The sequence below is a fragment of the Ceratotherium simum genome, chromosome 24 (assembly GCF_057802395.1).
Source record: "Ceratotherium simum simum isolate JZ-2026a chromosome 24, ASM5780239v1, whole genome shotgun sequence".
NCBI classification, from domain to species: domain Eukaryota; kingdom Metazoa; phylum Chordata; class Mammalia; order Perissodactyla; family Rhinocerotidae; genus Ceratotherium; species Ceratotherium simum.
This window is the reverse complement of record NC_141923.1, coordinates 9,844,668-9,869,866: the sequence shown is the minus strand read 5'-3', so window position 1 is coordinate 9,869,866 and position 25,199 is coordinate 9,844,668. Positions and strand designations below refer to the sequence as shown.

The following is a 25,199-nucleotide window of genomic DNA, read 5'->3' as shown; positions in this document are numbered from 1 at the left end:
CAATCAACAAACACATCTCTGTCTGAAGAAGGATAAGCCCTACGTCCCTCACACTGAACATCAGAGGATCCAAGATGCCACCTGGGAAGAGGGTGGGCAAAGGGCTCCCACATCCCCCCAACACACACCCCCAGCCCCTTTCCCCAGCTCATTGCTTATTTGCTACAGGCTCTTGAGCTGGAAGGAAAAAATGTTAAGCTCATAATCCCAGAGTTTGAAAAAGTTCTTTCCAGAGCATGCACCATCTTAAAGAAGTAAAAACAAAGACCTTCACACCACCAACTACTACTGCTAACAATAGTACTAGTAACACTAAGAAACCTGGTAGCTCACTCAGTTATTATCCCCCTGGTGCCGGGCTCTGTGCTTAAAACTGTGTACCAAGCCTTGAGCTCAGGTCTTTATATGTGTTGGCTCATGAAGTCCTCATGGCACCCCAATGAGGGAGGTGTTCTCATTATCCCCACTTTACAGATGAGAAAAGTAAGGCTCAGAGAGGGTGAGGGGTTGGTCCATGGTCACACAGCTCCTCGGTAGCCAAATCAGACGTGGAACACAGGTGTCCTTGTACCTAAACTCTCTCTCTGTTGGGGTAGCTGCCGTCTGGTGTTACTTGTTGCCATTGGGCGTGTGTGTTGTTGCCCCTTATTTCAGTCCATAAGTTCACTCAAGGAGCTGATTGTTCTTGTTTGAGTGTTTGACAAATAGCAAATGCGGCCACCAGGAGAGCCTAGTGCAACTGGGTGTGATGGACACCTGGGCTGCAGTGGTAAATATGGTATGTGCACGTGTGTGTTTAATTTACAGCATTTTCTTTAAGAAGAGCTTGTTAGCCACCCAATCACCAGGATGTAACAGATGGTGCCTTTGAGTGAGCAAGATTTAAAGAAATAAATGCCTCAGCATAATCCCACAGCTTTCTCACCATCCTCAGCGGGAACAGTCCTTCTAATACTTAGTCTTCTATCTCGGTAACCACATGCCTCCTCACCGAGGGTTCATCGAGCTTCCTGAAGAGAAATCCTCTATCCAGCTGGCCTGTGCCGTCAGCGGTTTTGAAGTCAAAAGCCCTGGTGGGCAGCTTTCTTATCTGCCCACTGTTTTTCTCCAGCAAGTCATTCCATTGATCCAGAGCCTGCTGTGTGCACACGACCCTCCCTAGCGCCTGGCAATCGGGTTGTTGTCGTACAGCCAGGTGAATAAAATGGCTTGGAGGGAGGTGGCACGTCCGTGGCTGCACCATCAGTGGGGGACAGAGCCTGAATTTGCCCCCAGCCTGAAACCCTGCCTTCTTTCCATTTCCACCCTGTGACGAGTATCACGGTCTTTGATTGCTCCCGATTAATCAGAAACGAAAGAAAGCCAAAAGGACCAGGGGATCTTTGTATTACCCTTTCCTTTATCTGCTCTTTTTTGTTCCCTGCCTGTTTCAAAAGCCAACACTGAGAGTACAGCCACCCACGTGCATCTTTACATGAATCGTTTGAAACACCAGGACTGTCTTTTCCAATTGGAAAGGAGGCATTTTCTGCCTCTTCTTAGAGAACAGTCCTCCTCCCCAGCTCCCTCCAGCTGCTGGTAATGGTCAGGTTCTCTCAGTACCACTCTGAGCAGCATCCTTGTCAGACTCAGGGAATAGGCCCAGATCCCTTTTCCATACTTTTCAGCTGAAACTGGACCAGGGTTTTTCAACAGAGGATTGAAGTGCTTTCTTTGCTCCTGGGCTGTCAAGCACATCCTTACTGGGGTGCCCTAGGTCTCGTGAGCCCTCAGAGGGCCGTTAAAAACTCCTGGGAAGAATACTGCCTTGTTTCTAAGATGATTTCTCTCCAGCAAGCAGGTTTCCTGTGGAGCATAATATGGGCTTGATTTTGCCCAAACAAGCCAGTGATCATTTACTGAGTAGCTGCTGTGTGCGAAACACAAAGATCAAAGATAACAGTGCAAGTCCTCCCTGCCCTGACACAAAACGCGAGGGTGTCAGTACATGGTAAAACCATGACTTCTATTGCATAAAAAGAAAAATCTCTTCATCTGATGCTCGCAAAATCTCTGGGAGGTGGATGAGGCCGGGGCCATCACGTCTGTTGGAGAGCTTGATAAGCTGAAGCCAGAGGGGTTTTGAAGCAACTGTTGATTTGTGGCTGTGGACAAGGTCTTGGCTGTCTGCCCCACCCCCTGCCCCCTGATGATGGATGCTGGTCCTCAGGGTCAGAGGTTAAGAAGGGCTAGCCCTCATGCTGCACATCCAGCTGAAAAGAGATTAAAGTTCCTTGTAAGTAGTTATTTCTTAGAGTCCTCTTGAGCCGGGGAACAGGAGTGAGGGGTCTTTTTGAGGAATAACGAATGTCATGTCTCAGTCCTTACCTGCTTTCGTGGAACTTATCTTTCTCCACACTGGGACTCCATTCAGGCCGTCCATGGAACAGCCTTGCTCTCTGGCAGGGATTATGCACATGGCACCGGCCCCCTCTGTCTTCTCTGGCCCTCTTCTCTTCACGACACACTGGGCTCTTTCCCTCCTGTGCACAGGCGGGGGCTTTGACATGGCTTCCCTGACACAGATTGGGGAGAGGAGTCTTTCTCTGGCTTCTGACCCCTTGGACTTGCAGACGTACCTGTGAGTGCGGCTGCACGGGTCCTGAGCGGGCTTGCATCAGCAATAGCCAGCGTCCCAGAGGGTAGCCAGCAGGGCTGACGAGGGATGGGAGAGACTGCTACTAACCAGGTCCCAGCTCATGACATCAGCATGTGGTGGACAGGACAGCTCCCTTTCTCAGCCTGACAGGCTCCTTCCCTTCCATCTATCAGGACCCATCTCAAGGGCCCCCTCCTCATGGAAGCCTTCTGGGAGCCTCCTAGAACATTAGTCATGCCCTGCCTTGTGCCGCTTCTGTCCGTTCTTCTCCTGCTCACACAGGTGTCCTAGGGAGGAGGGGCGCAGTGATTCTCCCGGAGCTTCCTTGGTGGGAGGAGACTCGGGCGTTTTAAAAACCATCCTCTTGAGATCCTGATGTGTGCCTCCAGTGGAGCTTCCGGCCTTTTGATGTTATTTGTTTCATGTCGTGATCACTACTGAAAATGATTTTGTCATATGGAGGAGGCGAGGTTAAGAAATGATCCAGAAGGATCCGCTTGGGGAGGTAAAGACGCTGGGTGTGCCCTTGCCCCACCCACCTTCACTCCAGGATGTACCCAGTCGCTGACGCTGATGTAGGGCAATGCTCTGTTCTAATGTCATTTTTTTTGTGAGTTCTGTCCCCCACCCGCTCCCTCTCCTTCTTCTCTCTTTCCCTTTCTCTCTCTCTTCTCCAAAATAAGGATCACGTGGTTTTCTCTGCATCTCTGGCTTCCATCCAGCACCCCCCCCCCCGTTGGCGTGTAGTAGATGCTTGTTCAGCTGATGAATGAATGAACAGTTGAACAAACGAATTTCCCACTCATCACCTCAAGGCCCTGAGACTCGACTCTACTCAGTGAAAGGGAATTTGGTATGATCGGGAGGATGCTCAGCTGTTGATACCCAGTAAAGGTGGCACCAGCTTCTCACAGCTGAACCAACAAGAGTCACAGTGACCCCTCCACCTGCAGGAAGCCCCCGCCTTGTGGAGGAGGTAGTCAGGCGCAGCCAGGCAGGGCGGCCACGTCCAGAACTGGTCTTGGCTGTTTCTCCTCCAGGTTCTCAGCCAGTCTCCTCTAAAAACAAGTGAGTTCTCACTGTGGACCATGGACACACCGTGGAGGACAGGGTTCTGGGAGCCCTGGACCACCACTGTCTGGCCTTTCTGTCCCCAAGACAAGTGTTCCCTTCATTATGGGTAATCAGAGATAATGTGCTCTAATGCGACTGCGTTTTCTCCTGCTGCGTTGTGCTGAGTTTCTATGGCAACGGTTTCAAAAGTGGTGAATTTGCTTTTTCCTCTTATGTAATGCTCTCAGGCTTTCCAAAAATATTCTTATTTTCCTGAGTCCTAGGTGGGTCTGGGCATGTTCAGCCGCTCTGTCTTGACAGGCACCAGCAGCCTTTTCATTGTGTTAACTTTTTCATAAGGATGCCCTGGGTGCAGGGCTAGAAGCGTGATTGTTTAGACAGGAAGCAGACGCAGCCGCAGAAGTGGCTCAGGCCAGCAGACACAGCTGGGCCTGGAGCCGGACTGCACGTCCTCCCGGGGGTGGGGAGCATCTCCGTCCATCCTGCCTATTCACGACCCCCCGGTTACTCCCCTCCCCGGGTCAGGCGACTGCAGCCTTGCCGGCGTGATGCGCAGTTCTGACCCCAGGCCTCCTGGGAGTCCGTGTTGATTTGTAAGATCCCACAGCAGGAATGAAAGCCCAGGAAGCCTTTCTGTCCCCTGAACTCCTGCCCCGATGGGTCTTCAGCCCTCACCTCAGAATGCAGTGTGAGGGGGTCGCCCTGTGGGCCTTTCGTTTCTTCTCTCATGTTCCCAATGGAATTCATTTAAAATAAACCAGGTCCAAAAGTGGAAAATGGAGAAAATCAAAAAATTCCACTATGCGAGGCCTGGAGAAGGCAGCAGGCCCAGCAGTCTGCCCTGAATGCCCGGGGCACGCCCAGCAATGACAGCCAGGATGACACTTACTCATGAGCGCCGAGAGCTATAGCCGCGGGCCGCGGCTCTCAGACACGTGAGCACGTTTCATCCCCACAGCACCCTGCGGGGTGGTTCCCACTCTTATCCTCATTTTACAGATAAGGAAACTGAGGCTCAGAGAGGGTCAATCACTTGCCCATGTCACACAGCCAGAAAGAAACAGAGCTGGGTCTCAGCCTCATGCCTGATCCTTCAGCCCACGGAATTACCCCAACCCGCCCTACCCTGCACCATGCGATCCATTGCCTGGTTTTTATCTCTGTTAAAGTGCATTAGTGCCGTTTTAGGGCTGTGTGTTTAAGTCTGTATTCCTTTTAAATGTTAAGCCCTTCAAGGTCAGAGGTCCTGGGTTACCCCTTGGCATCTCTAGTGTCTGTTCAACACCTCCTGGTGCAGAGTGGGCCTTTAGTGTTTGTTGAATGAATAACAAATGGATGGATGGCATTCCCAATCTATCCAGCCTTTATATTTGCACCATAGAGACCCTGCGAGAATTTAGTGATGAGAGAAATTATCTTTATAACGTTTATAGGCTGCCTGGAAGCATCCTTGGAATTTTCCGATGAACTAGTTCACCCAGATAGCATGGGCCACAGATGGTCTGAAGAGAAAAAACTGACGGCGTGGTTCCTTGAGCAAATTCTAAAATTGCAGCTACTTCTCAGATTGGCCACACATAGAGTTGCCAGCTTTAGCAAATAAAAATACAAGACGCCCAGTTAAATTTGAATGTCAGATAATTTTTAGTATAATTTTTTACTGTAAGTATGTCCAGTGCAATATTGGGGATATACTTATACTAAAAATTTATTTTGTTGTTTATCTGAAATTCAGATTGAACTCGGTGTCCTGTATTTTTGTGTCCTGTGTTCAGAGACGAGTTTATCAGAATCCTCGCCACATGGGCTCTGGCTTCAGTTCTGTCTGTAACTGACCAGTTTCTGGCAAGGACTTCTGAGCCCTGGGCCTGACCTCAGTGATCAGCAGTAAGCGAAGCTCAGAGAGGAAGACAGGCTCCAGCAGGAACGGAGCCCAGGTCTCCCAGCCCCGAGCAGCCCCGGAGCATCCCAGCCCACTGGGGATGGGGGACAATATGAATGCTTTTCCCCCTGTACAAATTTAACTTTAAAATCCACAGCCCAGGAGCATCAAGTTCTTGTTGTGGCTGGGCCGGGATGCTGCAGTGCCAGGGACCCGAGGACGGGCTTCTGAGGGAGGAGGGTCTGGTGGAGAGCGGGGCATGCCAGCAGGCCCCACGTCACAAACGCCCATTCTCTCTTGTTTCCTCTCCTCTGAACAGTGGTCATTATTCAGGGAAGTGTCTGCCTGAGCCACCTCTGGTTACCGCACTTTGAAGATTTCCTTCTGAAAGCATCTTTTATTCCTTTCTCCAGAGAGGCCCGGCTTAGGGGAGATTTGTGTCACCTTCGTCTTCTCAGCAGGAACAGATGGGGACCTGAAGGCCGCCCCCCTCCTTGGGGCAGCTCTGCTGTGGGGGCAGGTGGGCATTGTGTGCTCCCCGGGGGACAGTGCCCCAGTGTCCACGACAGCCGCGCCCTCCTGGAACCCTCCACACCACGCTCGGCCACCACGTGTCACACGGTGACCCCAACACTGAGGGACAGGGACCCCAAGGGCTGGGGCACCATCCTGGCCTCCAAGAGAGGCTGGGATCATAACCATCTCGTGTGTGACCCATTCCAGTGTTCAAAGCATTGCTCTTAATGATATGAAGTTTAAAAATACCAAAAAGTAACAGACACCTATATATGCCCACTGACCAGAATAGACCATTTTTAATATTTCATTACGTTTGCTCATCTTTTCTTATAAGAAAATATTATAGAAAAAATATTTTCTTTGCTTTTCATGCCCCCCTTTCTCAGAGGCAGCTGCTATGGTGAATCTGGCTGATATGTTCATGATCCATCTTTATATGTTAACTTACATATATATGGGTCCATGTATAATGTATGGTGTTATTTTGTAGGTATGTTTTTAATTTCAGGGATGGTATCTGAGTTTATTTTGTGACCTGCCTTTTCCCCCCAGAAAGGGGTTTTCACCTCATGTGAGAGCCTCCTGGCAGCTCCTTTCTATGAGGAAGTTTATATTATTTTCCCTGTTTTTAAATGAGAACGCTGAGCCTCAGAGAGGTTAAGAAATGGCCCTAGATCACCCAGCGAGGAATTGTTGGCTCCGGGGCCAAGTCTCAGCGTGCCCTCAGGGCTCTTGGCTGCTGGTCCTAGAATTCATTCATTCACCAAGTATCTCTTGAGCGTCTGTTGGGTCCTAGACCCTGGGGATATTGTGGGCAACAGGGAAGGTCCCTGCCTTCCTGGAGGTTACAGTCACAGCCTTTGTAGATGACACTGACCTTGAATATTGACCATTGGTCCACTCTGTCCTGCTGTCCCCTCTTCAGCCAGCCAACAAGTGTTTTTCTGATCTTGACATGACATCTCCTCTGAAGGGAAAACGAGCCCCCAACCCTCACTCGCACCACCCCATGTATCTCTGGTTGTTAGTGTCTATCTCAGTAAGAGGAAACTTGTTTCTTGTTCTGCCTCCTTGAGCCACACTTTCTTCTGCACATTAGCCCTTCTGGTGTTTGAAATTAGGAGTCGGACCCCCAAATCTGCTCTGAGCCTAAACTTCATCCAAGGATTCCATTCCCGGGAGGCTGGTGATCACTCCTGCCCACTGGTCTGAGAAGACCTGGTTGCCACCTGGAGGGCATCCCCAAAAGTGGCTTAAAATTAGACCGGGGCAGGCTGGAGCACCTTTCAGAAAGACCTTCCAGAAACTTCTCTCACCACCTGCTTCTGAGGTGACTTCAGCCAACGCTCCTTCATTCTGACCATGAGTCAGTTCCTGATCAAATTTTCCCAACTCCCAAATGATGGAATTGAGGCCGACATTTTTTGGTTTTCCGTTCATGGGATTTTGCCGTTTAAAGTGATTTTCGTGTGTAACCTGTCACTTTGAAGTATAATCTATTTTATGAACGAAAAAAACGTCAAAACCAACAAAACTGAGACAGACGGATTGAGCAACAGTGCTGTTCGGACTTGGAGCATTTCTTGGCAGTCTGCCTCAATATAACTTGGGGGGCATGGGGGTCGTGTCTGTTACAACTGCAAATGAGTATCCAATATTGACCACACAAAAGCCCATGGCCAGAAATGCCAGGTTCCTGGTTCCCTCACTTCAGCTTAAACAGTCAGATAAGAGATGCATATAATACTCTCAGTTTTGAATTACTGCAACAACAGTGGAAGGAGAGAATGTTAGGAATTATTGAGTGCCAGCCACCATAGGAAACTAACACTGGCATTAAATATCTTCAGGGAAGCAGAACACCTGCAGGGGGCACAGGTGGAGACCCACAGTTGGAGGCAGCAGCCCCTGTGCAGGTTGGCAGCAGGGCCATGTCAGCCTGGGGGCTGCTCTCTTCTCCTCCCCGCAAAAGGCTCTGTCCAGTTTACCCCTTTTTTCCCCAGTGATTTGGATGAAAATATTCATCAGACTCATCTATGCCCTGAAGAGAGGAGAGGGAGGAACGGGCTTGCACCCAGAGATCTCACCAGCATGGAAGAGTGGATCAGGTTTCACACATGGAGTCAGGGGAGAGCATCTTCTAAAAATCCAGCGGCAGGGCCCTGGGTGAGGGAGGAGAGACTGAGAGGCAGCGTGGGCAGAGGACGGGAATGTGGGTTAATTCTGGGGAGTCCAGCAGGGGGCACCAGGGGAGGGGAGGTGGCTGAGGAACAAGCCTCGAAGTCCAGGTGCGTTCGGGAGGGAGAAAGTGCAGCTTCCTGCCCTGGCCTGAGCCCGACTTTCTAAGAGGCCACCAAGAAATAATGTCTGTGGCCTCACCTAAGTCATGCTTCCATTGTGGGCGGCTCAGGTGAAGACACTGCCAATGTAGCCTCGAGAAGGGCGGCGCCCCCTGAGAGGACCTGGAGGACCAAGAACCCGCTGCCCTCGGTGAAGCTTCAGGGGAAGTGGGCTCAGTGGAGAGATGCTGGAGAGGCAGAATCCGCCAACGTAGGAGTGACCGCTGTTTGTCCAAGGGGAGAGTGGCGGTCATTCATCAGTCAGTCAGCAGGTATTTATTAGGCACCACTGTGTGCCAGACTTGTGCAAGGCTCTAGGAATTCCATGATGAGAATAAACAGATCTGCTCCCCCATCACGAAGCTTCCGGATAACCGAGGGAAGCAGACAGGACCTGTGGCTTGGGATGGGTGCTCCCAAGGAGAGGCCTCGGGGGTACAGGGAGGGAGGGCTATCGTGGTCAGGACCATTGGCTGAGATCTGAAGGATGAGTAGGTTTAATGGCAAAGCTCGAGCCCCTCCCTTCAAGCCAGAGGCCCAACTGCCCAGCCACACCGGCCCTCAGCCCCCTTAGGCTAAAATTGCCTGATTCATCAGTAACCCATCTCATCTGCGTCACCAGCTTGGGGGCAAAATGAGGTCGCAGTTCTTTACTTTTAATTGTATTTTTAATAGAATATATATTATTGTTATCCTCATTTGTGTTTGTCTGCATATTTATTAATATATACTAGATATGTTTATTTAATTCAACATTTTAATATACTGTTATACTATAACAGACATAAGAAAGACACATATGTAAATGTGGCCCTCCATGAATTCTCACAAAGTGAACACACCCCCTGTAACCAGCAGCCCCCATCAAGAATCAGCACGTGGCCTGTCCTGCGCTCCCCCTAGTGGCCCCTTCCTGTCACTACACCCCCAGGTTGACGACTGCCCCGTCCCCACCTGAAGAACAGAGCTGTGTCATGGATGAAATGAGCTCCTCTGAGCTCACCCATCAAAGGCTGCTCTTCTCAGCCCAAGCAGGTCCTCTGAAGCCACCTGTTGACTCAGTCATGGGCATCCTTTAAAAAGAGGCCCCTGAGGTTCAGGGCGGGCCAAGCATAGAGCTGCCTGAAGTAGCCCCCCAGGCACTGTGGCGCCTCCTTGTGTTAGTTTGCTGATGCTTCATAGTCCCCCTTTTTTTCTTCCCTCTCTCTTTCCTTTTCTCACTCCTCTCCTTCCTCCTTCCTTGCTCTCACCCCCAGCTAGAGTATGGGCCCCCTGACAGCAGGAGCCTCGTCTGGCTTGCTCATTGCTGTATCCAGAGTCTAGAACTGTGACACCCAGTTAATCCGTCCCTAATACGTATCTGTCAGACGAGTGGCTGAGTGACATGGCCCTCGCTCCTGTAATCCCCCGTGCTGTCCGCACCTTCCGGCTGGAGCGTGGCTCCTGGGGGCAGTGACCATTACATCTCCAGGGCCCAGTGTCTGACCCCAGAATCGGGGTGGCTGTGTGCAGAGTGGAAAGCAGCCCAGCTCCACAGTCCAGACACACCTGGCTCTCAAACCTGACTTCACCATGGATTAGAGCTGTGGCCATCTGCTTACCCATCTGTAAAATGGGGATAGAGTGGTCCCCTCCAGCAGGATAGCTGAGTGATTAAATGAAAGTACTTTAAAATCTCTAGAACATTCCCTGACCATAGCGGGGCCTCCGTGCTGGTAGCAGCAGTAGTGCTCAATGAATGTGTATTGAAGGAAATCTTAACTGTTTAGTCTTCACTCATTCAGGTACATTCAAAAAAACACATTGATTATGGGCCTAATAGATGCCAGAGCCAACCCTGGGACTTCAGACACATCAGCCTCTGGAGGGTTCTGGAAGGGCCTGGATGGTCTGGACATTGGTCTCCTGAGCTGGAGCAGACCCGTCAGGGCTGTATCCAGGGTCATGGCCTCCCTATGAGCAGCCCACCTGGAGTCTTTAACCTAGAGTGTCAGCAGCAGAGAGCCCTCACAGATGGAGAGGGGAAGCTCTGATCCTTGGAGGCGATGCCAGCATCCTTGTGTGCAGCAGTCAAGGCCTTGGGAATCAGAGTCACTCTTATGGGGAGTTTGTCTCTGGGCACCAGAAGCTCTGAAATGTTCGTACCCATTGACTAAGAAGTTCTGTACCTGGGAGTCCGCCTCAATAAATGAAAATGCACGTACAAGCATGTATGTACACCGGAGTGTATGTACAAGGATGCTTATCAGTGCATTATTTATAATAGGAAAAAATCAAAATTCCTAGATCTCCAGTTCTAAGAGAATGGTTAAATTATGGCTTGTATTTGTGACAGAATATTATACAACTATTAAAATGGTGTTTTGATGGACTTTTTATACAGGAATATAAAACCATGTGTTTAAACATACTCTCTGTCACACACACGCACAGAAAAAAAGATTGTAAAGAAAAATGTCAAAATGTTAACAGTGATTATCCCAAAGTGGTAAGGTTATATGATTCTCATTTTTTTGTGCTCTTTTATATTTTCTTAATGTTCTATGGTGAGCATATATTACTTTTAAAATTAGAAGAGGAATAAAGACATTTTACACCCCGTGCTGTCATGGAGGGGCCTGGCGTTTAGAGAGGGAGGGTCTGTAAGTCCCAATGAGTTGCAACTAGCCATCCAGTGAGAAGCTGAGCTGCTCTGTGCCTTAATGTTTCCATCTGCAGAGTGGGCATGAGAGTGTCTGCCTCAACAGGTTGCTGTGAATACTAATTTTTTAGATTAAAATATGCACTGTCAATTATTAAAACAAAACAAGAGCCCTGTGAAACGTCCCATCTTGACCCGACAGATGGCCCTCTGGAGGGCAGCTCTCCCAGTCCCCGTGGGCCCTGGATAATTCTCTCTCTCCTTCTTCGCAGCTGCCCATGATGGGCGGGGCCTTCATGGACTCGCCCAACGAGGACTTCAGCACCGAGTACTCTCTCTTTAACTCCTCCACCAATGTCCACGCGGCCTCCAACGGCCAGGGCCAGCCCGAGGAGCCCCCGCGGTCCTCCAACGACGCCGTCTTGCTCTGGATTGCCATCATAGCGACGCTGGGCAACATTGTGGTGGTGGGGGTGGTGTACGCCTTCACCTTCTGAGGGCTGGGGCTCCCGGGAGCTCCAGGCCGGCTCACCCTGCACGGGCACCGTCGCTGTTGGCCTTTGGCTGCACCCACGTTCTAGAACCAGGAGCAGCGACGATGCGTCCGGAATTTCCCCAAGCAGCCTTGAGTTCAGATATTCCATGCTGTGGTCAAGCTGATCCAGAAAACATGGGAACATGGGCTTCCAGCCCCCGGAGGCAAGACAGGGCAAAGTCTTCAAGGAACAGGTTGGAGAATTCTTGAAACTCCATTCCAAGAACATGAGACCAGAGGGAACAGCCAGTTAGGTTTAAAATATGGTTGGACGATGGCTCGCTGGCAGTAAATAATCACTTGTGTGTCTTGTTTTTCTGCAGACTTACCACAGCTGGTGTGTGGGGTGCCGGGCAAGAGCAGCCCTTAGAACTTCAGTGTTCCCTCCTCAATCCTGCTTTCCCTCTCAGCCCCCTGGAATAGTGGTGGCGGTCACTTGAAGGGCCATACAACGTTCCTAGTTGGACTTGGACATGGCACCGTTGTCACCAGAACCTCGCCCCTTATGAGACCCAAAAGTATCAGGAAACTCAAGGATGAGGGGGTGGCTGGTGACGTGGTGGGACTTCCGGGGTGGTGGTGGCGGTGGTTTTTGTCTGCTGGATGGACTTGCTCTTCTTTTTAGAAACAGGACAAGGCGCCTTTAAAAATTAGACCTGCCAGGCAGTTAGCTCTTCAGACCACCCACTTGCAGTTGCCCCTTCTTCTCTGAGACAGCAGAATTTTAGAGCTGAAGACGGCTCCTGTCCACCTAATCGGTTGAGGGATGGGAGGGAGAGGGGCGTGGTTTGCCTCTGGTCACAGGGCGCGTTGGTGGAGGGGGCGAAGCCGGGGGGGGGGACACGTTTCCTGACCCAGCTCTGGGCGCCCAGCCACGCGCTCTCCGGAGCTGACTCCTGCCTGCTCAGCTGCCTCGGGGAGAATGTGCAGAGGGTCTTGAGCTGTGTGCAAGGTGGGCGCGGCGTCCAGACAGTCGTTTTACACGCGGTTTGGCTTCCGTGCGCTCTTGCAGGTGCGCATGTGCTCTGCCCGTCAGTTTCTTTATATTCTTAAAAGTCAGTGTCTGGGGGGCCTGGCAAACAAGGGACCCCCACGTAAAGACCAGAACAGGAAGGGATGTGCCCCGGGGGAGCAGTATGGGAAAGGGTTCTTTTTTCTTCCGTCCTTAGGAAAGGTCATTGCGTGGTACCCCCCTTCCAGGCAGCCCCCCTGTGCCCACGCGGGTGGGACGAGCTCAGACGTGGCTCCCTCGCCCACAGGCAGGGAGTGGCTCTTTCCCTGAATTGTACAAAAGAAAATAAGTGGCATAGACTCCCCCTCTGTGGTTGAGAAACTTAAAAGACGGGTTAAGAAGCCCTTGTGCGTGTTTGGAGACAATTACAAGAAGGCTGAATTTGTCACCGTGGCCTCAGGAGAAATGAGTGTTCTTGATGACACGCGAAGGGACATCTCAGTTGTCCAGAGGCAGCCACTCGTCTCTGGGAGGTGGCGCTGAGCTGCCGTGATAACAGGATTAGCAGCCTGGCTTCCAGACAGCGCTGCAGACGGCCGCCACCTCTTACTGGCCGCACCTGGCACGTCAGCCAGGCGTCCATCCGCAAATGCTTCAGCTCGAGTGGGGAGCCTGAGCGCAGAGAGGGAGAAGGGGTGTGGGCCTTCTGCCTGGGCTCCTTCTGGAATCCCTGACGGGGCCTGCTCTCTGCAGGACCAGCCTGGAGGCTGGGCTGGGTACTTAGCCATTGTGGGCACATCATCCCAGCTGCTTCTCCCGCAGACTCCACTCCGTTGAGCCCTGGTGTCTGCCCCATGAGCGGGGTCTCTCTTAGACAGGTGTCTTCGTGAGAGAACCCAAGGAGGGAGGTCCAGAGCCAGGGTGGGGAGACGAGGCAATGCTCGGTGTCTTTGTGGGGGTCACTCCAGCCCACATGCTCTGATTCTTCGTCTTCTGACCCCACATCCCCCCGGGAAGCCTGTGAAGAGGCCACTGAAAACTCCCTGTTCCCAAATGGCCTGTGGAGAAGCGGTGGGAGAGGTTCTATTTGCCGTGATGAGGGGAGGAGAGAAAAGGGTAGCTCCAGCTCTAAGGACGCCTCCAGCCTCCCAGGGCAGCCCGGGGTGTTAGCTGAGTACTTCTGGACATAGGGGTCTCCCCCATGGAGGTTTTTGTTTCCCTGACATAAATGTCGGTTAAATTCAACTTTCAAGTCTTTCCTCTTTCCAGTGGCCAGGCCATGATGGTCAGGAGCTTTAGGGACCATCTTGTCCAAACTCTGCATCATACGTATTACAGTGCCTTGCTCAAGGTCACGCCGTCCCAATCTCCTATGGTTTATTCACCTATTTTTTTTTTCCACCCTTGTTCAGATAACAATGAGGATAGGTGTGCATGTTAGATTTCCAGCCAAAGAGTGTGCTGCACCCTCCCTGCTGCCTCAGCTGGGGTTCTGTCTTGGATGTTAGGTAAAGGACAAGAGATCAAGATCGTTGCTTGACTGTTGTGTTCAAGCACTGTGCTAGATTCACACACACATATTTAATCCTTATGTTACTTTACAGCGTCATTGCTCCAATACACGGATAAGGAACCAGAAGCTCAGAGAAGTGAAGTAACTTGCCCGAGACCACACAGCTTGAAAGTGACAAGCTGGAGTTTGAACCTGAACCCTCTAAAGCCAGGCTCTTTCTGTGACACCATGCTGCCTTCAGTGGCTGGATGGCACCTCCAGGGCACATTTGAACCAGGCCCTGAGTCTACAGAGGCCATTTCCCAAGGTCCCATGTCATGGTGTGGCCTGGGCCAGCTCTGGCTTCCACAGATAGAAGTCTCTGACCGTCCTCAGAATGGAGCACGCTCATCCCCCACTCTGCCCAGTGCCCTCTCTCTGCCCAGGCTTCAGGGGTGGTAGTTCCTGTTGCCTGCCCCTCTCTTTAAAGTTGAGCACAGGTGTCTTTGTATGGCCAGAGAGGTTCCCAGAGACCAGCTTTCTCAGGACGCATGCAGGAGGGCCCTGGCCACAACCTGGAGCCCCAGAGGGGCCCACACAAGGAGTGAGGCTCGTGCAGCCAGAGTTGCTGAGGAGAGTCGTGGGATGGTCCCTGGTGCAGGTAGGGCCCAGCCCAGGCGCAGGCCTTCCGCTGAGCCCCAGGGCTCTCCTGAGCAGGGGGGTTGGATGCTCCTCTCTCAGACCCCAGGCTGGGGCTCTTGTTCTGGCTTCTCCTGGGTGAGGCTGGCCCCAGAGCCCACCTTGACTTGTTGAGTCAATGCTGAGGAAGGCGGGGGTGACTCTTCAGTAGCCTCTCCTCAGAGAAGGACTCCTGCATTTGCTGGAACGTTCTCTGTGCTTGCCTCTTCTTGTGCCCCCCATTTCCCCTCTGCAAGCTGTAGATGTCCCAGCTTGGTTTGTTCGCAGGTAGGACCCTTCACTCAACAGAGCAACACCTGCTTGATGAGGCCGGAGTCACTGTCACTGGAGCCTTCCAGGAGAGGACACTTTAGCAGGCATGTCGTAAGGGGATTCCACGTCCAGTAGGGGCCTGGCAAGATGATGGCTCTGCCCGTTCCTGCTCTGTCATTTCTGTCCCTCTGCTTTTCCATGAGATCAAGGTTAAGAGGCAAATGAGACTCGTCTCCCTCCTCTATCCCCTAGAGAGACAGGATTACGTCTCTTTTCAGGAATCCTCCAGGATCCGATGGAGAAAGGAAGGGAGGACAGTACCACTAGTACCACTTGGCTGGAGAGGCAACAGGCCATTTTCCAGCCTGTTCTAAATGGAAGGTTTGGATGTCCTCCAGCCCACTAGCGTATGCTGGACTCCCTCCCTGCAGACGGAAGAGACTCGGCTGGCGTCTGCACTGCTGCCTGATTCCATCCAGACAAATGGCACTTTCCCTCTTCAGGAGCGTGACCTTCCTTCATTATTAGTAGTAATATTATTAATAATTATTATTCTTACTGCTGCTATTTATTGCACATCTTCTCCATGCAGTGTGCTCTGCTTGTATCTCATTTACTTCTCAAATCACCCCTTGGGGGTGGGTGTGAGGATGCAGAGAATGCACATTAATTATTGTCCCATTTTTCTAATAAGAAAACAGGCCAGACTGTGTGTCGGAGAACCCGCAGCTAAGGAGCTGTGATTCGGGTCCCGCTCTGCTGGCTCTACAGGCTGGGGAGTTACCCTACATCTCCCTGCAGCACACCCTCCATGATGAGGTTTCTGGAATGGTCCATCCCAGGACAGGGCTCTGAGGCTGAGGCTGTTTGGGTCCTGGAGAGCGAATTTCAAGTGTGTGTCCTGGGGAGGAGCCGACAGCAGTGCACACGTGTTTATCCGTCTCAGCACCTCACAGTAGTGAGTGCCCTCAGAGAGCATCTGATCAGGACTAATTTTGGGGAGGGCAGCAGAGGCCACAGGGTAAATTAGTGGAGAGCTCATTTTGTTTGGGGGGAGAGGGGTGGCAGGGGACAAAACAATGCCAGCCATAATGATTGAATGAGAGGGAAGACTTCCCAGAGTGAGAAAATGGTAACTACCAGGAGTCTAATGGAATGGTCAAAAGTACGAAAAATTGACTCTGTAAATTTTGGAATATAAGTCTGCGTTGTTCGTTCTTTTTTTTTTTTTTTTTTTGAGAAAGTTCAGCCCTGAGCTAACATCCGTGCTAATTCTCGTTTTTGCTGAGGAAGACCGGCTCTGAGCTAACATCTATTGCCAATCCTCCTCCTTTTTTTTTCCCCCAAAGCCCCAGTAGATAGTTGTATGTCATAGTTGCACATTCTTCTAGTTGCTGCATGTGGGACGTGGCCTCAGCATGGCCGGAGAAGCGGTGCGTTGGTGCACGCCCGGGATCCGAACCCGGGCCGCCCGTAGCGGAGCGCACACACTTAACCGCTAAGCCACGGGGCGGGCCCCGTTGTTTGTTCTGAGTCACTGTAAAAGTCCTAAATGTTTTATCAAGATAGAAAATGAGGGGCTGGCCCAGTGGCGCAAGTGGTTAGGTGCGCACGCTCTGCTGCAGCGGCCCGGGGTTCGCCGGCTCAGATCCCGGGTGCGCACCAACACACCACTTGGCAAGCCATGCTGTGGCGGCATCCCATATAAAGTAGAGGAAGATGGGCATGGATGTTAGCCCAGGGCCAGTCTTCCTCAGCAAAAAAGAGGAGGATTGGCATTGGATGTTAGCTCAGGGCTGGTCTTCCTCACACACACACACACACACACACACACACACAAAAACAGAAAATGAAAGCAGAGAAAGCCATTGGAGAGGCTAGACAGGCTACACCGTCCCCAGGATGTACCCTGCACCCACCTTTTGACCATGGTGGGGACTGACGCCTGCCCAGACCTCTCCATCCACATGGTCAATAAGGCCCATCATCTGCTTCTGGTCCTTTGCAAGCTGACCTCCCTGCTCCCCAGGGACCCCAGGGTCCCCTGGTGCCTTGGGAATAACTCCAGACAGATACCAAGGCACACATGCAGGGAATTCGTGTGCGGCGGCTACTGGGGACACCCAGAGCCCTCATCCCTCGCTGAGTCCCTTTGTGCGTGGCTGAGCAGCCACAGCAGCCCCAGTGTCTGTCTCACCAGTGTCTTTCTCCCAACATCTTAATGAGCCCAGAGAATCACCGCGTTTACAGTTCAAAGCATTACCCCAGTGATCCAGCTGGTTCTGACCAGGGTTCTGTAAGTTGGCAGGATGGGGCTTCCAACCGTGTACATTTGAGGAAACTGAGTCTCTGAGAGGTTTGGGAGAGTTGCCAGGTCAGGCTGGTCAGCAGGAGAGCGGGGTCTTGAGCCCAGGGCATCTGTCTACAAAGTTTCTGAACCACTAGGCCTGTGGTTCTCAACTGGGGGTAGTTTTGTCCCCCAGGGGACCTTTGGCAATGTCTGGAGACAATTTTGGTTGTCACAACTTGGGATGGGGGGCGTTCTGCTGGCATCTAGTGGACAGAGGCCAGTGATCCTGCTGAGCAGCCCCTCACAGCCAAGAATTACCTGCCCCAAAACACCATAGCGCCGAGGGTGTAAGCTGGCACTGGGCCACGTGCTCTCTGATTCCGTAACTGTGGGTACCTTCCGTAGCTCCACTTTTCCCCGCTTGTGAGTCACTGAAGAAATCAAAGCTCTTCTGAGCTACAGCAGTGGTCGTGGCTGCTGCCTCAAGTTCACATCATTCCCCCTGGGGGCGGTGACCTGGAATCCAGCGAGTCCTGGAAATCCACCTGACTGTCTGTTTCCACTGTCTTGGGTTTTCATGCAGGGATGGAGAAAACCCTACAAAGTAGATGGGAGGGTGGGGCTGAACTTGTCCCATGTCCTCCCCCCAACCCCTTAGTAACTGTGTGTCTCTGGGACCTTCAGGGACCTAGCCTCTCGCCAATGCCTCTGAGAAGGACCACTTGGGGAAAAGGTTGGAAGGGGGAGTGGGTGGGGGGAGCTGCTTACCAGCCTTTGGGGAAAACTCCATCTTCTCTTGTTCCTGACCCTTCCCACGGCCCCGCCCTGTTTCCCTGGCTGAAGGCACACCAACAGTCTTGCTACTATTTAATGTTTTACAGAAACCCCATTCTTGTAACTAGCCGCCCTCCAGATACCAATTCTTCATGCCAGCGAGAGAATCGGATATGTTTCTGTGTCTTACTAATGTTTTCATAATCAACTTGTAAATGTAGGTACTTTACTTAAAAAGGTATTCTAACTATTCTTGTAGTCCTTTGCTACCCAAGCCCCCTGGTTTCCTGATGAGGTCACTAACTTTTACTACATTGAAAAGACTATTTCTTAGTGTAGAGTTTCAGTGTGCTCTTTTGATTAAAAATATCTAACCTTAATGGATGTAAAAATGTGGCTGTAGAATTGTGTCCCTCTGACTGCTAGCACTGTTGTTGTTTTTGTCATTTTCTATTATGACAATAAAAAAAGAATGAAAACATTAACTCCTAAGTGTCTGAATCCAACCTGTGCTTTATCTAAAGGAGACTGTCTGCTCATCTTTGCAGGGCTCAGCTCAGCATCACCTCCATTCTGGGGTTCCTTCTGCACCACCCCAGGCAGGACAGATCCCCTCCTCCCCTGGGCCCCTCCCCAGCCCCGCCTCCGCACACATGTAGCAAATCAAACGCGCTCCATTCACTTACCCGTCAGTTTCCCCCACCCTCTGAGAGCAAAGTTTATCTTATTCACCTTTCAATCCCCCGCACCCAGCACAGTGCCTGGCTCATAGTAAACACCCAACAGACATTCAGGGAATGAATGAATGATATCTGAAAGACCAGCCCAGCAAATTTCAACACTACACAGGGCAGTGAGTATGCAGTTAGAGTTTTATTCATTCATTAGTTGATAACAGCAAACATTTAGCACTTACTAGGTGTTCCATGCAGTTCGGAGCTCTCCACAGCAACTGTATAAAGTAGGTACTGTTGTTATCCTGTTTTTACAAATGAGGAAACCGAGGCAGGGGGAAGTTTCTCGCCCAAGGCGGTGTAGCTGGTGAGCGGCAGAACCAGGACAGGAATCCAGGATTGGCTCGGATCCGTGTTCTAACGGCGGTAAGATGCCCCCTCTGCATGTGTTGGGCGCCGACTCTGTTGCGGGCCCTGCACCAGGAGCAGGGACGCTGGGAGAGGTGAGCAGCCCCCGCCATGGAACACGTTGATGAGGCAGAGAGAGGCAAGGATAATGTCACTGTCAGGTATTAGGTGCTGAAATGATAGGGGCCAAGCGTTGGGTTCTGCACCAGGGTCCCTTCTGAAGGGTCCATATCAGGCTCCAAAGGAGGTCCACCGTGGCGGCTGGAACCCACGAGGCAGGAGTGGTGGAAAGGATTGATTGGATCAAAGGCTTATGCAATAGTTGACAGCTTGTGGGAGCTTAAAGCCAAAGCTCTGGGTCCCAACTGCTCATCCTAAAAGGCAGGAGGGGTCTGCCTCTGGGGCAGGGGCAGGTACAGGAGAAGGCATGCCAGTCAGAAGATTCTTGGGTTAAGCATCAAGGGTTTATGACCAAGAGGCCTTGGGCTACAGAGGTGCCCCCTAACCACAGCCTTGGACTGGTTCCAGCCCTTCCAGTCCCTCTGTCCGGCAGGAAGACCCTGGTGCCTCAGGGTTCCCAGAGAGGGGTCATTCTGTGCTGGGCAGATAACCAACAGCTGCCACTATCAGCTCCAGCTGCCTGCTTTGTGGGACCCAATGTAAGAGGAAAATGCGGGGCTCTCGTTCAAAGTTAGTAAGAATTTCAAGATGGCGACCGCAGGTCATTAAACCAAGTGTGGGGCCCTTCTGAGCGCAGGGCAGCTGCACAGGTTACATGCCCAGGAAGCCGGCCCTGGCCACCATTGCTCTGAACTATGCAGCTAGGGGAAGAAAGGGACAGATTAACACACTCCACACCACACCGCTCAGTCTTCTATCTTAGGAGGCTCATCAGGAGAATGAATGCTGACTGCTTGTGGAAGATGCAGAAAGACCAGAAAATGTTCTCATTCCTACATGCAAGTACCTTTTGCAATGTGACTTTGCATCTCCTCCATCCACAGGTGGAGCCTGCTCCCTAGCATCTGACTCTCTGGGCGGGACTGTGTCCACCCACGGGGTTTGGCGGAACTGATGTTGGGCCAGGCCTCAGGGAGACTTGTAGCTTTCTCTCGATGACTTTGGAACACTGCGGAGCCAAGGCTAGCCTGCTGGATGAGCCTGGCCGTCCCCTGTCCTAGCTGACAGTCTGCCAACTGCCCTACAGGTAAGTGAGCCAACTGCGGGGAGAGATCGGAGAAGAAGAAGGTGTTCCACGATGTCAAGTGCTGCATGGGGCTCCCTGGGCAGCAAGTAAAGCCAAAGAGATCACTGAGGGCTGCCTGGAGGAGGCAAGACTCACTCAAGCATAGAATGTGGAGAAGCAGGTGCACAGCAGGGGGGTGTATGAGGGCTGGGGAGTGGGAGGTCAGGCTGTAGCCTGGAGGTCAAGGCAATAATGGGAATAAGGCTGATAAGGGGATAAAGCCAGCTTGTGGGGGCCTTGAATGTCATGGCAGGGAGCCCTGGTGGGCAATGTGCTGCCATCTGCTGTACCCAAGCAGGGCTGGTCCTCAGAGAGGAGGGGCACAGTGTCTGGAACCGGGAGGCAGTAATGAACCTGGGAAGTAACTCCCAATTTTGCCTCTCAACCTTCCCCCTCCAGCTGTCTTGCCCAGCACCCCCACCCTGCCCCCAGCTTGGGCGGATAACCTTGGCTCTTCCTCCCCACCATGCAGCATGCAAAGATGGCAGAGGTGTTCACACAGCCCAACAGACAATGTTCTCAAGACTGAGGAGCATCCCTCTGAAATAACAAAGAAAGCCAGAAGTGAGATTTTTTAAGAAAACAAGGCGGCAGCCACAGTCCAACGCTGCTGTATTTATATTTTAAGGCACTGCAGCCAGGCCAGCCCACACCAAAAAGGCCGCCTGCTCCCCGCTGCCACCCTCCCTGCTAGCATTTATACTAAATTTTTGGTTTCACAAATTTGGTTTGTAGATAGATATGTTTGCGTTCTATTTGCCCGCTGCCAATCCACCTCGATGGTTTAGTGGTCTGAGACGGGTTTCCTGGAGCAGAATGTCAGTATGGAATATTTGGCCTGAAAAGAAATAATCATTCCAACAACCACAGGTCCTCACTTTTGACAGGAGCTGGTTGTGTTGTGAGTGGGTGGGGCGGGCGTGCTCCCCTCTCCTGGACAAGCCGCCTGTCCCACTGGCTGTGCACCCCTTGAGGGCCAAGGCCCCTTTGGCTCACCCTTGTGTCCCCCACGACGCCCAGCCCAGGCATGGCACAGTGTCAGACTTCCACGCGGGTGGGCGAATAAATAAAGGAGAGGAGCTGGGCTGCGGGCTGTTCCCTGCATCTCCTCCGGGAGCTGTCTGAGCCCAGGGCGGGTGGGGGGGAGGAGAGGAGGGAGAGGAGAGGGACAGCTTCCCAGGGCAGGGATGGGCCACCCCCCCCCCGAGGGATTCTGGGAGCCTCGCCTGTCCACGCAGCTCCAAAGCCTGCCCAATCCAGTGATTTTCCGTTTGGCCTGGCAGACCCCTAACGGCTCAGGTTCCTGCAGAGCCTGACCAGGGCAGCAGACACGGCCCGTGGTTGATATTTATGCAAGCCAGGCTGCCGGGGCCCTTTCCGCAAACTATGCAAATAACATTAACTACCACGGTAACCGGCTCTCGCAGGTGCCGCCCTCAGGGTCTGCCACGCGCTTTCCAGTCCGGCTCTGATCCTCTGCACAGCGCTCAGGTGTCGGCCCCTCCCAACCAACCCCTACCCCACCCCCCCACGCCACCTGTCTGGGCTGGGCTCGGAGACGCATGGGGGAGCAAGGCAGGGCCCCATTCTTTGTCTTGGGGGCGGGTAAGGGGGGCTGCAAATGATCGGCTGAAGACTAAAGGGTGTAAGTGTGAACAGTGGGAAGCCGGGGAGTGGGGGGTATGAGGGGGGTGCAGCCAGAGGAGGGCCTCCTACCCAGGCTGGCGCCCCAGGTCAGAGACTGTCTCCAGTTTTTAGAAAAGAAAACTGCAGTTCAGGTCCTTGTTCACTCAGTAATTACTGATTGAGCACCCGCTGTGTGCCAGGCACTATTCTAGACCCCAGGGGTGCAGAAGCGAACAAAACAAAGTGTCTCTGTCACCCTCTGATGGCCAACGTAGCCGAGAAGCAAATAAAGAAACAGTTAAATAATGTGTTATCGGCAACATAATAAGAAATGTATAATAGTGTCCATTGCTAACAACACTGTATCCCATACTTAGAATTTGCTAATAGAGTAGATCTTATGTTAAGTGTTCTTACAACAACCACAAAAATAATAATAATAATAATAAAGGGATGGAGGAAGGTTTGGGAGGTATGGGTTTGTCTGTGGCCTTGATGGTGGCGATGGTTTCACAGGTGCATAGTTATCCCCAAACTCACCGAGTTGTAAACACTACATACGTACAGCTTTTTACATGTCAATCATATCTCAATAAAGCGGTTTAAAAAAAGAAGTACATATTTGGTCTCTGCCCCTGGTCTCTGACACAGGGCTCCTGAAACTCTTGGAATTTCCTGGGTGATAGGAGGGTCTTTTGTTCTAATGAGGCGACTCTTAGTCGGCTCCTGGATGGCTTCAGGATGGGGGCTGGTCACCAGAAAGACCAGGCCATGATTAGAAGCTCGGAATTTTCAGCCCCACCACCCATCCTCCAGAGAGGAGAGAGGGGATGGAGACTGAGTTAATGATCAATTAACCTACCTGATGAAGCCTCCATAAAAGTCCCTGAACTACGGTGTTCGGAGAACTTCCAGTTTGATGAACACACACATCCACGTGCTGGGCGGGTGGCATACCCCAAACTCTACCAAGACGGAAGCTTCTGCAGTCAGGACCCTTCCAGACCTCACCCTATGCTCCTCTTCATCTGGCTGTTCATCTGTGGCCTTTATCAAAGCTTTTATAATAAACTGGTAAACATAAGTCAAGTGTTTCCCTGAGTTCTGTGAGCTGTTCTAGCAAATTATCAAACCCGAGGAGGGTGTTGTGGGAACCTCGGATCCATAGTTGGTTGGACAGAATTGTGGGGACCCTGGGGACCCGGTACTATTGACTGGCGTCTGAAGCAGGGGCAGTCTTGGGGGACTGAGCTGTTAAACCTGTGGGGTCTGCGCTAACTCCACATAGTCAGTGTCAGAATTGAATCATATTACAGGACACCCGTCCAGGTCTGAGAGTGGGAGAACTGGTTGTGGCAGGGAAACATCCCACAGATTTGGTGTCAGAAACGTTGTAGGTAGAGGAACAGTTTTCCTTTAATATCAAACAGAGACAACTGTTATGGAGAAAAATAAAGTGAGTCACGGGTTAGAATGGAGGGGCACGCTGCTTTGGAGGGGCTGTCAGGAAACTGGCCAAGATGAACAAAACCTGGCTTGAGTTAAAGTGACAAGAACAGATTTCATTCGGCAACCACTGACGGCAGGGCAAGCGCTGAGCGCCATCCTGATTTGTGCAGAGGTGACAGGTGAGGGGCGTTTTAAAGTGAGCATGAGGGAGGGGAGAGTGGGGAGGGGGTGTGCGGCGGGCTGGGGGAGCTGAGGTAAAGCCAGGGAAGTGAACAGTTACAAAGGAGGGAGGAGTCAGTGTAAATGCCCTGAGGCCAGCTGCGTCTGCGTCTCTGCGTCTGCGAGCTGGCAATTCTGTAAATAAAGTCTGCTCTCCCGCAGAGACTGGGAGACAGAGGCCTCGTCCTTCCTGATGATTACAATTCAGAGGAATGCCTTTCAGGTCCTTGAGAAAGCCCATCTTGAGTTGTGGGAGATGCACAGACAGAGGGAGGATTCACAATTGTAAGGCCCTTTTAGTAAACGCTCTAAGAAAGGGAGATCAGGGCCCTCGTCAGGTGTTCGCTAGAAAAACAGTACATTCTTTTGACAGCCTGGAGCTTTTCCAGACAGGACCTCAAAGGGCACTGGGTCACCCCAGAGACACGGCCTTAGGCTGCTAGAAACTATGCGAAGGTTGGTGAAGTCTCTTAGTGCAGGGTGTGGATGGAGTCGTCCTGCGCAGAGAGTTCTTTGCAGTTCTCAAAACTCCTACTCCTGGGGAGAGGTGATGGCGGTGGCTCAGGCGAGGATGACGGTTCAGAGAGGTGATCTGAAGTGCCCAGTCACCCGAGGAGCTAGGTGTGCCCAGTTCTTACAAAGCGCTGTCTTGTCCCAGAAGTGCCTTTGGAAATAGCATCCTTCCTTCCTTCCTTCATTCGTCCATTCGTTCATTCAACCAACAAGCATTCCCTGAGCTTCCTGGCTGATCTGGACAGAGACATGATCGTGCACATGCCCCAGCTGTCCCCAGAGATTAAGCTTCTGAAGGCACCCCGTTACCAGCAGGGGCCTCCCTGGGGGTAAGACACTGCAGGGGACCGCTCTCCTGGTGAGTGTCCACCTGGTACCTCCTGCAGGTGCCCCTGGGATCCAGCACCTCGGGCAGCCAGGCTTCGATGCTGGGGTCTGGGGGAGATGTGCGCTGCTCTTGGACTGCCCAGCATCCGTCGTCCCTCCTTTCAGTATAGCACCCCATCTTCTTATGGGGAGGCACCCCTCAGTCTATGTACTTAGTCCATCCCAGGCTCAGTGACCACAGTGATGTGTGCAGAGTGGGCACACGGCTCTAGCCTGGACTGCTGTGACATTCCACCCCCCTGAACCCCGTGACTGGGTCAGGGATGATTACTTGACCAGGCGGGTGCAGGCAGAATGATCCCCTGACTTGAAAGGGAGCCCAGAAAGAGATTCTGCTGGACAGAGAATCATGAGGGTGTGAGCCGGCAGCTGCCAGCTGCCATCTCACCCCTGCGAGAGAACCATCTGAGAATGGAGCCACAGAGAAAGCAGAGCCCAGAGATGGAAAGAAAGAGATCTGCTCCTGTTGGGTCTGACTGGACTCCTGGATCAAGCCACACCTGAAGACCTACCCATGGGATTCTCAGCTACATGAGCTAATACCTTCCGTGTATATATCAACCAGTTTGAGTTGGGTTTCTGCCCCTTGT

At 52.0% G+C, this 25,199-nt stretch overlaps 1 protein-coding gene across 2 annotated transcripts in view; it reads left to right on the top strand.

Moving 5' to 3' along the window:
• C24H14orf132 (chromosome 24 C14orf132 homolog) overlaps positions 1–12,447 on the top strand; it is a 37,458-nt gene extending 25,011 nt beyond the window's left edge. Inside the window, exons 2-3 of one of the 2 annotated variants that reach the window (XR_015556112.1) lie at positions 11,366–11,822; positions 11,952–12,447. Coding sequence is in view for 1 of the 2 variants with exons in the window: in XM_014790473.2 (XP_014645959.1) it covers positions 11,366–11,590 (225 nt within the window). In the remaining variant the exon portion in view is untranslated. Of the gene's footprint in view, positions 1–11,365 lie in introns of both variants that reach the window. The other variant, XM_014790473.2, reaches the window with a different exon arrangement.
• The last annotated feature ends 12,752 nt before the right edge of the window (positions 12,448–25,199 follow it).